The sequence below is a fragment of the Myzus persicae genome, unplaced genomic scaffold (assembly GCF_001856785.1).
Source record: "Myzus persicae strain clone G006 unplaced genomic scaffold, MPER_G0061.0, whole genome shotgun sequence".
In the NCBI taxonomy this organism is placed as follows: domain Eukaryota; kingdom Metazoa; phylum Arthropoda; class Insecta; order Hemiptera; family Aphididae; genus Myzus; species Myzus persicae.
The window spans coordinates 1,296,555-1,311,274 of NW_019101246.1; the positions used below are offsets into that span (position 1 = coordinate 1,296,555).

Genomic DNA, 14,720 nt, shown 5'->3' on the forward strand with positions numbered 1-14,720 from the left:
TATATAGGTAATAGGTATATCAAATATTCTTTTCCTATAATATTTTCCATCCCTTTTCCCCTCCCCTTAGAATAAAAAAACCGTCACTCCACTGTTCGGTTCCATCCATATCGCACTTCCTAATATAATTTGGACGATCGGATCATGTTATTATGTTTAGTGTACATGGCCGTATATCCCCTGTTACTACGGGAGAAGGAAGAATTATATTGTGATGTCATGCACGGTATGAGAAAAGCATAGATGGCAGACGTTTCGATTTATATCCAACTGTATATAATCGTAATGTACATCATATTATTATACTCTATTGCTCCATCATCATGACCCCGTGTGGCCGGACGGTATTTTCACAGGGCGTGCCACGCGCATACACTATATACGACTGCGACGACGACCTATATATATATATATATATATTCACGTGTGTGCGTGTGTGTGTTTAGGTCCGTCGATACGCTAAAGCTGTGCGAGACAAACGTTTTATATAAGCGTATTTTTTTAACGGGATGTTTTTTAACCTCCTCGCCGCTGCAATGGTCCGGCGGTTTTGGCTTTGAGACTGCGATTTGTTTAGGTTTCGTCAAGCTAAACCCACCCAAGTAGTCACATCGCAGCGCGAGTCGAAAAAGTATAAGCAAAATAAAATGATTAAACAACATCGGAATAAAAGTGCTGGCAGACGACGATGCGGCGTGTTAATAATAATAATAATAATGCATTATAATAAATATGGTTATTATTCAGAAATGGAGATATATTATTCATATATACTATTAATACGGGGTGGATCACCTTGTTCTCCCATTTTTTCATATATCAGCCAACGCGTAGGTATAAAAAATATAAGTTATACATTACACATATTATATTATACACATATATAGCAGTTCAAAAGGCTGTACCTACCTATATATTGTATTATTATATAGATATATATTATGCAAACGCGCTTTTATAGCAATAACACCATATTTTCGGTATGAATAAAATACGATAATTTCAACTGTCGAAGACAATAATGTTACAGATATCAGACATAGAGTAACGCCTCCAAACCGTACGTATATATTGTATCAACACTTGGATTGATCCCCAAACCTCGTTTTGCCAGAAGCCATTGATGAAGTTTGAATTGCTGTTTGCTCATATCGATTTTATCGCTCGTGTGTAAACATAACCGAAAAGGAGTGCACTAACCTGTTCAAATAGCAATGAGTTATTTGTTTAGTTGGCGCTGGGTGCCAGCCACACACGCGCATGCATAATATTATGCATGCCGTTAAATAGGTATAAAGATGATATAGGTGTATTATACCGTGGTATACGAATATTGTACTTTTTTTTCATCCACGGGAATGCGATGGAAAGAACGCGATTATTGGTACACACAACGTAATTAACGCGGCACTCGATGAGTAGGTAAGGGAAACAATAAAATTCACTCGTCTCTTTCGAACCTAAAATACATTTTAATTGTATAATACTTCACACTCTATTCTTTTTACTATATAGGATCCAGGAGGTACTTACATTTATAATATTATCACGCTAATAAATGTATGCCACGCACGTATGAAAATATATGATCGATAAGACGCGACACATTTTATGTCACATCCGACAACTCAAGACAATAAGGAAACCACATCAAGTAATTCATTAATGCTGAAATCGTAAGTACTCATATTATATTATATGATTAACGAATAGTAACGAACATTACGGTGTATAATACTCCAACCAGATGCGCACTCTCAAAATACGGCCAATTACAAAGGTTGCTCAACTATACCAAGCACTTAAACTTCGCTGCAAGAGTTCAGTCATCACCGAAAAAAAAATTACAACACAGCCATTGACAAAACTTCAACAAAAATATGTCCTTTCTTCCGCATCAGATATCATACGACTCAGCAACAAAAGCATAGTGTGTAAATATTGCTTACACTCGTACGCGATAGTAGAATATGCCTCTATAATATAATAATTATAATATAAGTAATCGTATAAAAGTACTAGAGTCTTAAAAGTACACTCGGTAAAACAAAACTATAATGGAAAAATCTATAATTTTGGATTTTATATATGGTAAAATAGATAAACTTGGGTCGTTTTACACAGGACTTAGTATAATATTGGCTTTAGAAATGCACACCAACGTATACACAACACTGCAATGTCTCAGTGGATATACAAAATGTAAGAGACCAGCAACAGTTTTAAATAATATAAAAATCTATTTCTTTAACATTTTTCAAATAAATGAATTTAAAATCTTGCTAAAAATAATTTATTACATAATATACAAACCTAGTTACATAGAGTCTATTAACCTACAGAAATATTTAAATATTATTGTCAGTAACAATAAAACAAAAATGTAAGAGAATGACGAATATGAAATTCTGTTACTAACTTGAATATAGGAAGTAAAAAAAGAGCGTGTTGCCTTTCGAAAGCACTAGACGACTATTGTATTTCGTAATAAAATGATACGAGACTATGCATTTTTTAAAAACTTTTGAATGATTATTAGATAATAGAAATCTATAGAAAATTAGGTACGTTGTATAGTTAGGGCCTTCTTACCTATCTATAAAATTAAAAACTAACTCACAAAATAATGAATTCTCTAATTACCTGCAACAACAAATTGAAATATACGGATAAAAATACAGAATATAGTCTAAAATATATGGCACAGGATATTGTTTTTTTTTTATTAATTGTTTTAAGGCATCAACTACGTGGTTATTACTCGAGGATTATATTATTTAGTGTAAATTATTATAAGTATTAATATTATTATTGAAAATTAATACTAAAAAAACAGTACTGAGTGTTTTTAAAAATATATATTAGCCATTTGTAGTAAATTAACAATAGTATAAATAACATAGTTACCTAATTTAAAACTGAACATTCTATTTTTAGGTTTTAAAATTTTCAATTTAATAAAAAAACGATACAAATTATTTAAGCTCGACGGAATTAAAAAGTGTATGAATGTTATTTCGAATTAAACTATCATAAAATAAACAATCATGGTGACATTTTTAACACTTAAATATCATTATTATCGATAATCTGGATTAAAACAAAATAACAAAATACATTTTGTAGAATGTTCAAATAGAATTCGTTATTTACCATGCTTTTTTTCTATATTTTTTAGAAAACTATAAAAATGCATTTTAGCATACTACCCAAAAATATAGTATTAATAGTAAAATTTTAAACTAAATTGAAAAAATATATTATCATTGTATAAACAATAAACATTCTTTGTTCCATCAACAAAAGTATAAAATGATTTACCTATGTAAATATGTGTATACTCCAATCATAAAAAAAGTAAACAAACCATTCATATTAATCACTTTTCTTATGAAAAATTCTCAAATTCATAAAGAACATACTCATTTTGAATGTCACTTAAAAGTTACAATGTAAAGCTGTTAAGATATTTCTGACAATAAATTATTATTGGGATTGCCACATAAATGTATGAACCTAATTTTAATTTATTGATAACAATAATCGTGTAAAATATATTAAGAAAAATAAGCCAATAATTAATATTAGTTAATTTGCCTATATCAGCTGTGTTGTAGATGTATAAACATACCTACCTATTGACAATGAGTCAGAATATACTAAGATAAAAATAATCGGAAAACATGCTTAAAAACTATATTGAATTAAATCATGTTTATGAAACAAAAAGTCAATAATGTATAGGTATTTAATAATTATATAGGGAGATTCTTTTAATGTAAGACATAAAACATATGATGTTAAAGGTATAATAATAGTTTTCGAAATGATGAGTATCTCGTATTCAAAGAATCACTCTGTATGTGATTTATAATAATATTTTTTTGTCAAATTTATCATATACATATATACATAATTTGATATAATATGATGTTAACTATTGACTACTGAAAACTAATTTCTAATTATAAGTAATTAATATAATGTGAAAGAGATTTTTACATAATATTAACTTTTAAAATTCAAGAGAAATTCGAATTTATTCACAATGAATCTCGAGAATATATTATTTTACCAAGGTCACCGTGTTAAATATAGATTTGGTGTGCAACTGACAAAAAATTTCAAAAAAAATTCGTTTGAGTAGAGATATTTCTGCAAACGAACCAAATTCTTGGCTGTAATTTAGTTGAACAAATTTATAGTTTAAATGAATTGTGCTCGTTTTACTCTGTTATAAGTTCAATACTTATTTTACTATATGTGTTAAAAGTTAAAACTAAAATAAAATTACCTAAATCTAACCATATTTTAAACTATCAATAGTTGTAAACAATTAAAATGAATGACAATAGTAATATATTTCTTTGTAAGCTTAATAAACATAATAGGTATAATATATATATACAAAAAAATTGAAAGTTTTTTTTTTACTTTTTGTATTTTTACTGTTAAAATTAGCTATGATCGTAAGTCAAATATGTGTGAACGGGTGCAAGGCACAAACTGTGTTATTGTTTTTGACACCTGGTGTTATCCGAGATTTTACAAGTTAGCCAAAATTTCCAGACTAATTTATTTAATTTATATTATTGCCAGAACTATATTCAAATTTAGTACCTAACAACTTACAAATACATGTAGGCATGCTATGATGATACGTGAACTATGTTACTGGCGCTTAGAAAAAAAAATTGGAAATTGCCCAACCATTTCGTCGTATGATAAAATATAAGCCAAATTTTAATGTTTAAATTACATTTTTGAAAATGTATAAATTAAATTTAATAAAATATATCACCTACCTATTGAAATTAATAACGACGTAAAAGACAAATTTAGAATTAAAAATAATTATTAAACAAGAACAAACGGTAGTTTTAGTTGATAAAAAATAATAAGTTCAAACTCTATGTCTAACTATTGTTAAAAAAGTTGAGTTGACATCGATCTAATGAATTATAAAACATCTAATATAAGCATCATAATTTTATAAATTAAAATGTATATTATTACAGTTGAAAATCTAAATATATCCAACATTTTTTTAAGGCATGAAAGTAATAATATTAAATATATTATTACTGAATACCTTTATTAGGTAAAGCTAAATATTATTATTTATTACTAATTGCTACAGATTAAATATTTTCCTATACATTTTTGACACATTTTAGTCCTAAACTCGGTTTCATTATCGGTATAGTGTAAAACAGTAACACACGTGGCATTGTTAAAAAAGTGTACTTGATTTAAAAAAAAAAACTTTGAACATCGAAAAATATATTTTAAAAAACATTGTTAAATAAGAAAATTAATTTTATTGAAATTTTGTCAAATAATAAATTATTTTTAAAAAATCTTAATGTCTATTAACAATCAATGCAAACATGTAAATAGTCATATATCGAATTAAATATAGTTAGGTAAAGTTAGGTATTATACAAAAATATAATGTATAGCTAAGATTACTTTTTGACAATTAAATATGGAATATGTTAAACAAAATTAAAGACTAAAGTCAGTTGAATTGAAATTTCGAAATACATCACAAGTAGGTACTCATAATTATACTGATGATTTATTATTTACGCTTATCTGCAGGTGTTAATGAATCTAAATTTCAGCAATAATCTCCAAGTCCAAAATACTAATCATAATCATGGTGTTTACGTCGTTATTATATACGGGCACAGATTCTACTCAAAAAAACATAATTTATATATTTCAGAAAAATTTTGTAAATTTATACTTAAATTGCTTTAATGAGCCTTTTTTTTTAAAGAATGTAGCATGAACTGCCAGTGTGCAGAGTAATGAAATTATCATGCACGCCTTTATAATATTATAATATATTTTATTTATAATAATATGTAACGTTACAAACTAAAAGAGGCGGCGGCGTCGAAACGTATTTAAAGTACCATCTAATTTTAAGAGACTGATAACATTTTAGGATCTTACGTATTATTATTACTATTATATCGATACTGTATTGTAATTTCTTACACACAATACCTACAGCAGCAATGCTGTGCGGGATGCGCTTATACGAGAGGGTAGATTATTATAATAAGATAATACTGATAATAGCGACCCCCACGATATGTGTTAAAGTATATTATACGTATATTATAGGTACCGAGCAAACACTAAAACGTAATAATAATAATAATAATAATAATAATAATAATAATAATAACGATAAAAACAAAACAAATATATAAAAGCCATACAATATCTGGTATTATTATTATTATTATTATTATTATTATTATTACTCGATTTTGTATTCGTGTACCGCAATGCGGAATGCGCAATATTACGACGACGATGAATCGAAGATAAATAATCATATTAAATTTTAATACATATTTTACTTTATCGTGCTGTAGTAGGACCGATCGCTATATAATAATATTACATACTACATAATACAGAATTATAATATCACTGCAAGAGGAGTCGAAGTGGTGACAGAGTGGTGTGTGAGTAATACACTTTAATGTACTTTTAATGGGCAAAGATAATTGGTTTGTTATTCGACATTTATATATTAATATTATATATTTTGCTTTTTTTTTTTCATTATCATTTTTTTACACTGAAACAGTGACCTATTTCGCCACACCCCCCTTTATGTACACTTTGCGAACGGCGGCGCCGAGCATTAGCAGCAGTTATATTGGCCGACAGAGACATGCAAGTTATATATTTACCGCCGCTGTTAACAAGGAAATACACTGTTTGCATTACGAAAACGCGTACCTATATACCTGCTTTATAATATATATATATATGATATTTATGTACACGTATATGGCAGTATACAATAGTTAGCGAATTCGTCCGTATTTGCGACCTTACATATTGTTATAATGGCGTAAATGCTAACGAAGTGCGAACGGTGGAGAAGAAGAAAAACGAACATATATAGTATTGGTCATTAGATTTTCGTTTTGAGCTCTTGAATCGGGTTGTATTCGTTTACTCAGTAAACTTTATTGTGATCGAACGTGTAACGATAATATTATGCATTTATTATTATACGACCTACAATGAAATTCTATTGTATAAGGTGTTCTGGATAACATTTTTTGGAAATATTTAAATTCGATTGACAAAATAAAATTTGTTAGCGGACTCCACTATGGTTTATCGATAACAATATTTAGATACTACGATCGTATATTTTATATATTCTATTGAAAATATGTGAACAAAACTATATTATATATGTAGAAAAAACTATAGAGTTAAAATATAGAGTTTCATACAGGCCATATTTAAGTGAAGTTTAAATTTATGGACTGTATAGAGTGTATAATATGATATTATAAACTAATACACGAGTTTATCTAATATTCATAGATAATAAGCCAATTTTTCGTAATTATTTGCGAGATAAAAAAATATCTTTATTCTTTTTATTCAATGTGTTATTACATTGTATTCCACATAAATTCGATAAAATGAGTTGTGATGAAATTAAGAAACACGAGAGCTTTCTTTTTATAGAAAACGATTGAATTTCAAAGAACTGTGTTGCGTGTATAAATATTTATATATATATCAAAATGCTATCAAAAAATAATTAGTCAAATTAATTTCACCAATAAAATGTATTATTTTCAGAAACATAATGGCTCGGATACACGGTGGCAGAACACAGCTGGATGTATTGATTTTTTGACGGGTTGAAAAAAAATCAAGTCCATGACACGTACTGTGTAGTACTTGAGTTGTGCCTTATGTTGAAAACTTCTATGGGTATTTTATTGTTTTTGTAGCCAAGTAAGTGACCTGGGTACCCCCTTTTAAGCCTGTACAGCCAATAAAGTGTAAACCAATGTTTATTTAATTGTTTCAATTTTAATCCTTAAATTTGTTAGCTAATCTTAATAATATGGTTGACTTCGATCCAAAGTCCAAAGTTTCTGACATCGTGTACGCTTTACAAACACACAAATGTATATATAACTATATTTACATTATTAGTTATATTATCGTAACGAAGTTTAAACGTGAATGTGATGGAACAAGTCATCATCATGATGGTAGGCCAAAGATGTCATTTTTTAAAAACATGTAGTCGAAAAACTGCTAATAAAAATAATTTAAGTTTAAATAACTTTGTATTTTTAGCATTTATTAAACGCAAGAACTAAATATACAGTTCTTTATGTTTGTGTCAAAAGTTTTTGAAAATAATTTTAAAAAATAATAACAAACGACAAAATAAATTTAAATAAATGTTATGAATTTATAAGTAAATATTTAGCTGAATATTATTAATAATTAATATTTGGTTTTTTAACTCTCTTCGCAAGTGCCTATAGAAAGAGAGTTCTGTTTCTGTTTCTGTTTTCTATTGTAATAGAAACAAATAAAATAGTATAGGTGATACAATTTAAATAAATATTAGGTGCAAACATTATTTTGTTACAGAAATCGTTTCTATGTATACCATATTGCCAAAATCTGGCAGAGTACAAGATGAAAATAGACAGATGCATAAACATTTTAATCTCAGAAAACATTCAGAATCTCTATACCAAAGTACTAAATAGGTACGTCAAAATGTTTTATAAATTATACCTAGAGTAATTTGATATTATTAGGTGCATTAAGTAAATCAGTCATCATACTTAAAGGTAGATTCCCAATTCTTTCACAGCTAATTTATAAAAAAAACAGTTAACTAAAACACGAGAATATGGAAAATGCATTAAATATTCATTGGTAATAACTAATATATAAGAATATATTATTAAATAATTGTATGTGTAGAAACATTAGACAATGGACATAGGGGTGTCAATGTAGGTATACCCATATACCGTAAAACCAACAATTTTATAAAAAAAACTAAAATACCATCGAGTTAAATTAAGTTAAATTAAGTTATTTTATTGTTTTAATTTTAAATAGTCACGAAATATAAACAATACAATTATTAAAGTGACGTCAGCGTAAAATGTGTTGTCTTTATCTATCGATTATCACACACTCATGCTATAGCTAGACCGAACATCGATTTTCTTAAAATGTTGTTGCTAAACCATTCAAATTAATAGTAGTGTAGCCTACTGCAAAAATAATTGCCAATGAAGTGTATAGGTTTTTATCAATATTTAAAGTATTAAAGAAACCGCACGTATATAGTTAGGTATATATATATATATATATATAATATACAAATATATTAATTTATTGATAACTTAAACAATTATTATTGTTACAATTACATAAAATATTGAAACGGTCTATGCATAGCATAGAGCATTTGTTTAACACTTTGTTAGTCAATTTTAGTATATTTTATGTTTACCTAATTTTAAAAATTTGGCTACAAACGATAAATATGCCAAGACCCTGTAGTTTTGTTATAGTGACAGAGACAACAGATGTTACACATAGGTACTCTTAAAGAATATAATTAAAAAAATTGTTCATTCTAAACATAATAAAACTAAAACTATACCTAAGTATCCAAATAAAGAATTTTAACTCAAATTCCTTCATTTAAGCTTTAACTTCAGATGTTGGGAGCTTAAATTAATTATTTTAATATCCAGTAATATTTTTTAAAAAACGTTTTTACATTTCCAAACTTGAAAAATATGAACATTTTTTTATAAAATTAATTAATAGTTTTATTTCATAAATAAATAAATGTTATTTAATCATAATGTTTTTTTGTAATAAAAAAAAAATGAAGCGAAGTGTAAATAACTGTGTATCCAAATTGAATATACCTAATATTGATTTATAATGATAAAAATCAGAATTGACGAAATTCATTAGTCAAAGGTTGCAGGAAACATTATGAATATATTGAGATGGTATCACAATGAAAGAAGGCGGGTTTAAAGCGTCGACTTTTAGAAACCGATTATTTCTTTTCTTAATTATTCAAATTCCACGGAAGTTTTCATCAATAATGTAAATACGCATACATTTTAAGCTTTAACTGTCAAAAAAAAATTTAAAAAAAAATCGAGTTTGAAAATGTTTTTTACTTTGTAAAGCTAAAATAATACGAAGGAACACTTGCAATATTGCTGCGGAATAATATAAGACCAGAAAAAGCTGATAGGAGACATACTTGTTTTTGAAAAAAATTTTATAGGTAAACCGTCGTTACTCTTGACACAAATTGAACTTGTACGCCGTTCAGAAGGGAACAATTTTGAGTGGGGGTGAGTTTGAGGTTTTTAAAATATTTGCATTATTCTGTACTTCTATAAAATATTATGTCATAAATTAATATTTGTGTTGCATTTTTTTCTATTGGTAGCCATGATAGGTCAACAATATACATGTAATACATTTACAATTTACTATATTATTATAGTTAATAAACAGTACAGGCAAATATAATATACTCGTGTTATACAATACCTATGTACTTATGCATATAATATACTTCGACTCTTCTCAAAGAACCGAAATATATGGACGTGGAAAAATCAAACAAGTGCGGGTACAATATATTATCATTATTATTATTACCATCGATTATTTTTAATTCGTCGCCTTCGTCTGCAATTCGTTTAAGGAATAAGGAGGTATATAATATATTATAATATAGGTACTGGCAGGATAATACCTATTGGTATATTATCTATTGAAACTATGCTCTACGTTAGTGGCGATGGCGTGCGAGTGTGTGTGTGTTTCCCACCCGCGCTTGTTTCCCATTTACACGACCTTCTTTCTAAACGTACACTTGTTCTTCGTGTTTCTCTTTTACGGCCATTGAAATATCTCGGTATGCACACACACACACACACACACACACACGCTCGCTCGCTCGCGCGCGCGCGACTGTCCCTAACAAACAGCCAACACGTTCAACTACAAATTTATAATTCCGCAATGTCAGCGCTGTGTGACGAAATTTACATTTTTACTTCAGACTCTTTTCTGACCTAATTAATATCAAAATCAATACTTAAACTATGCGTATATATAAAGAATCATATTTTACATCCGAAAACGGTGATAATATTATGTATAGATGGATGTGAAAGTACCTATTTTTCTTTGGAAACGGGTCTCTATGATAATACGATGGCGGAGTTGGGTTAGAACAATACGATATCGAATTAAAGATTAAGAATTTATGTAAGATTGTTTTGACTTTATCATAATAATAATATATAATATTATTTTTATAAGTCATGAACACTGATTAAGGTGTAGAACTATACAACTCGTCGCCCAGTCGTTGGGATATTACGTGTACAGCATATCAATAAATTATAAATATTATATTATAATATTGTTTAAATCGTATAATACTGTATATTGTGTTCATTGAGTATTTAAAGTAACGACAATAGTGACAAACAAACACAGTACCTAATAACATATTGTGTTCTATAACCGTAAAAAATTAACTGTAATTATTAATTTTTAAATCGAGTTGTAGCCTGTAGGTACCAATAATAAAATCATAAAATAATAAGGTCATCAAAATGTTTTAAATTCATAACGAATGTACGCTGCACACTACCATCACGCGCAGGATCTATAATGTATTGTGAAAGGATCGATTGAAAATATTAAACCGTTGTCCTCATAGAAAATGCGTGGGTATATGAACACAAAACGGCCTCACGAATTATAAATTACATGCATCATATTATCGTATATTATAAACGTGTTACATTCGGTTAGTATTAAATCTGATAAAACGACGCACTTATTAATGTTGTTCGTATAAAAATATTAAACTACATTATTATAATTGTCCCTAAACGGGTATCGGCTAAATGGCGTACCTATGCCATTAATATTGTATAATATTATATATACGATTGAATAATAGTATTACTGGTTCGGCGGAGATATTTAGGAGCATTAGGGGTGGCGTCGTCGAAGTCGACGAAATATGTTTAAAAAAAAAAATTGGAATTATCGAATCGACGTCGTGGTCGCACCTCCGCCGCTCCGATAATATTACAAAAGGGTTAAAATCAATCAACCGGCAGTAATAAAGAAGCCGGCACCTAGGTATACGAGGTGTACCTCTCTACGTATATCGCTGATGCACCAATATAATATTATGTAGAATGGACGTGAAAAAACTGTGATAACGCATTTCCAGGGCAAACGCGCTGGTAACCTTCCCCACTCCGGTAGATGGCCCGGGCCTGCTTATTATGCGCCGCCGCCGCGAATTTTTCTAATCTATAGGAAAACTCATTAGAAACGTTTATGCGTACACAGCCCGTGCTACACGGCCGCCGTGACGTAAGTATTGTTTTCGTTGTAAACGCAATATCATAATGAATTAACGCGCTTTACTTCCACAGACATCGCCGGGCAATTCGATTTAACTATCTTCATATTTTTTTGTGATTTTTAGATTCTAAATTTTTTTTCATCGCACAGGCGTAAAATATTGTAACGCTCGCGAATTATTATTATAATAATTGTCGTGGTCGTCGTCGTCGCCCGTCCGCGAGAACGGTGGTCGACCCGATTTCGGCGAGAGTCGTTGGTGGGGAGGTAGGTAGGGGGGAGTTGCATTTTTTAGTAGTAGGAGGAGGAGAAGGTGTCATATGCCGACTATGACGGCGGAAAGGAGCTACAAACACATAACAATAAGTATAACACTATAACAGCAGCTGGTGCAGCAGCCACCGTTCCGTTATCAGAGTAAGTCTTCGTCGTGATATAATGTATTATTGTTATACAAGCAGAAATGATAAGTGACGAGAATACTGTTGTGAAGTAAAATAACGACAACAACAACATCAACAACAACAATCATATAGTGGTGATAATGCGAAAAACGCGTCGACCGGTGGTACCCACGCGCCGATATTTTAAGTTTAAACAGACACCCGGGCGAGGGTACAACAGCGACCGTGGTAGCGAGGGTGGTAGTAAAAAAAAACGACGATCGTTAAAACGAGAACGAAATGTAGAAAAATGCAAATAACGAAAACGCAATAATAATATATTATTATGGGTTATGCGCATTATTATTACCACATTATATTACGCTATAATGTTATTATTTTGCTATAATATTATCATTGATCGGTCAACTCACTTTTTATAACCCGCTCGGTGGTCGGCAGCTTCTGGCTGTTGTTCGACATAGTTGGACTGACGCGATCCTCGTTCGCCACGATGATGTGTGCCGGTACTGCTGGTGCTTGTTGTTCGACGCTCGTCGTCTTCGACACGTACCCGGTCGTCGTTTCTGCCTTGTGTGTCGCGTCCACGGGTCACCGTCACACCGTGTGTACCATTAAACGCGTAACGAGTTTAATTTTTTTTATCTATTTACGGCCATGAAAATAGAACAGAAAAAAAATGAAAATAAAAAACTACGACAACAACAACAACATCAATAATTTATCAAGTATAATAATATATTATTTTGAAGAGATGAAATACGAAAAAAATATGCCGAAAGAAACTGTGTATTATTATTATGTGTGTTGTTGATAATAACAATATCTCATGGAAATATGGATGGGCGGGGTGTGAAGTGAGGGTTGGATGATGGTGGGAGGGAGGAAAAGAGCGTTATTATTTATATGTATATGTGTATTTATATGAAAAAAAAAACGAAAAAAGATAAAATAAAAAATGTTTAGAAAAAAAAACTGAAAATATAATGATTGCACGCACCCGGCCGATTTCCTCTCCTCTTTTTTTTTTATCAATTTAAGGTTCACACGTATCGTCCGTCGCTAGCAGGCCGCATAATCGCGGGGCACCGTGATGGATTCGTCCGTGTGTACTACTACTGCTGCGACGGCCACAGCAGCAACAGCAGCGGCGACGGCGGCGGCGGCGTCGACGGCGGTGGCAGCAGGCGCGCGCGACGCGGCGGCGGCGGCGGCAGCAGCGGTGACGGCGACGTCGGACGATTTCTTTTTTCGGTCAACTATTGTACGCGTACGGATGATGATGATGACGATGATGACCCGGCGGCCAGTGCGCGCTCCGTGACGATGGCCATCGTCGTCGTCGTTGTCGTCGTCGTCGTCGTCGTCAGCCGGTGAGCTTGCACGGTTCGACGACGTTTACCGCGTAAAAAAACAATATTATTATTATTCCTTACTATATTATTATATTGAGTTAACGCCCGCCGCCTAGTGTGTCTCGTACGACGATGGTATTATTATAATATACGTATAGACGCCACGCTCACAACACTGCGGCGTTGTCACTAGTTATTTTACAATAATAATATTATAATTTACTCAATTATATTATTTTAATTGTTGTTATTGTATTATGCGTATCTCGATAATTTATTATTATTATTATTATTATTATAATATATCGTCACGCATAAGTATGTACGCGCACGCACCGCAGTTGAGGGCAAACGAATGCGGACCGTGTGTGTGTGTGTGTGTTCGCGTGTGTGTGTGTGTTTGTGAATGTGTGTGAAACGAGCGGCCACGGGAGCGAGAGAGAAATGGGCAAGCGACCACGGGAGTGAGTGAGAAATGGGCGAGCATTGACCGTGCGGGGTGGGCGAGGGGTGAAAGCGAATGGATATAATGATAAAAAACACCGCCTCCGCCATCCCTCCACTCCGAGGTGCAACTCCGCACCACGCCCGCCCCTAATTCGACCGCCGCCGACCCGACAGTCTCCGCCGCGCGCGCCGGGTTTGTTATAAAATCGTTATGGCAGTGATGTGCGCTTGCGCATCGCGCTTGCTCCGCATCAGCGCCCTC

At 31.2% G+C, this 14,720-nt stretch overlaps 1 protein-coding gene and 1 long non-coding RNA gene across 9 annotated transcripts in view; one reads left to right on the top strand and one right to left on the bottom strand.

Annotated features, from left to right (window-relative positions):
- The window catches only part of LOC111028357 (serine/threonine-protein phosphatase 2B catalytic subunit 3-like), a 63,351-nt gene extending 49,535 nt beyond the window's left edge, over positions 1-13,816 (bottom strand). For 5 of the 6 annotated variants that reach the window (XM_022306976.1, XM_022306974.1, XM_022306978.1 and 2 more), the window contains exons 1-2: positions 13,657-13,816; positions 13,070-13,301 (exon numbers count right to left, since the gene is read on the bottom strand). In XM_022306976.1, the coding sequence (XP_022162668.1) occupies positions 13,070-13,118 (49 nt within the window). In that variant the 5' untranslated portion in view covers positions 13,119-13,301; positions 13,657-13,816. The remainder of the gene's footprint in view (positions 1-13,069; positions 13,302-13,656) is intronic. The other variant, XM_022306979.1, reaches the window with a different exon arrangement.
- On the top strand, positions 950-8,131 carry LOC111028358. 3 transcript variants are annotated; one of them, XR_002603895.1, is made up of 4 exons: positions 950-1,422; positions 1,516-1,676; positions 1,748-1,934; positions 7,636-8,131. It is a non-coding gene; the product is annotated as an uncharacterized LOC111028358 (long non-coding RNA). The 3 variants fall into 3 exon arrangements; XR_002603894.1 differs by having other exon boundaries at positions 953-1,422; positions 1,748-1,930; XR_002603893.1 differs by lacking the exons at positions 950-1,422; positions 7,636-8,131 and having other exon boundaries at positions 1,429-1,676.
- Positions 13,817-14,720: the final 904 nt, after the last annotated feature.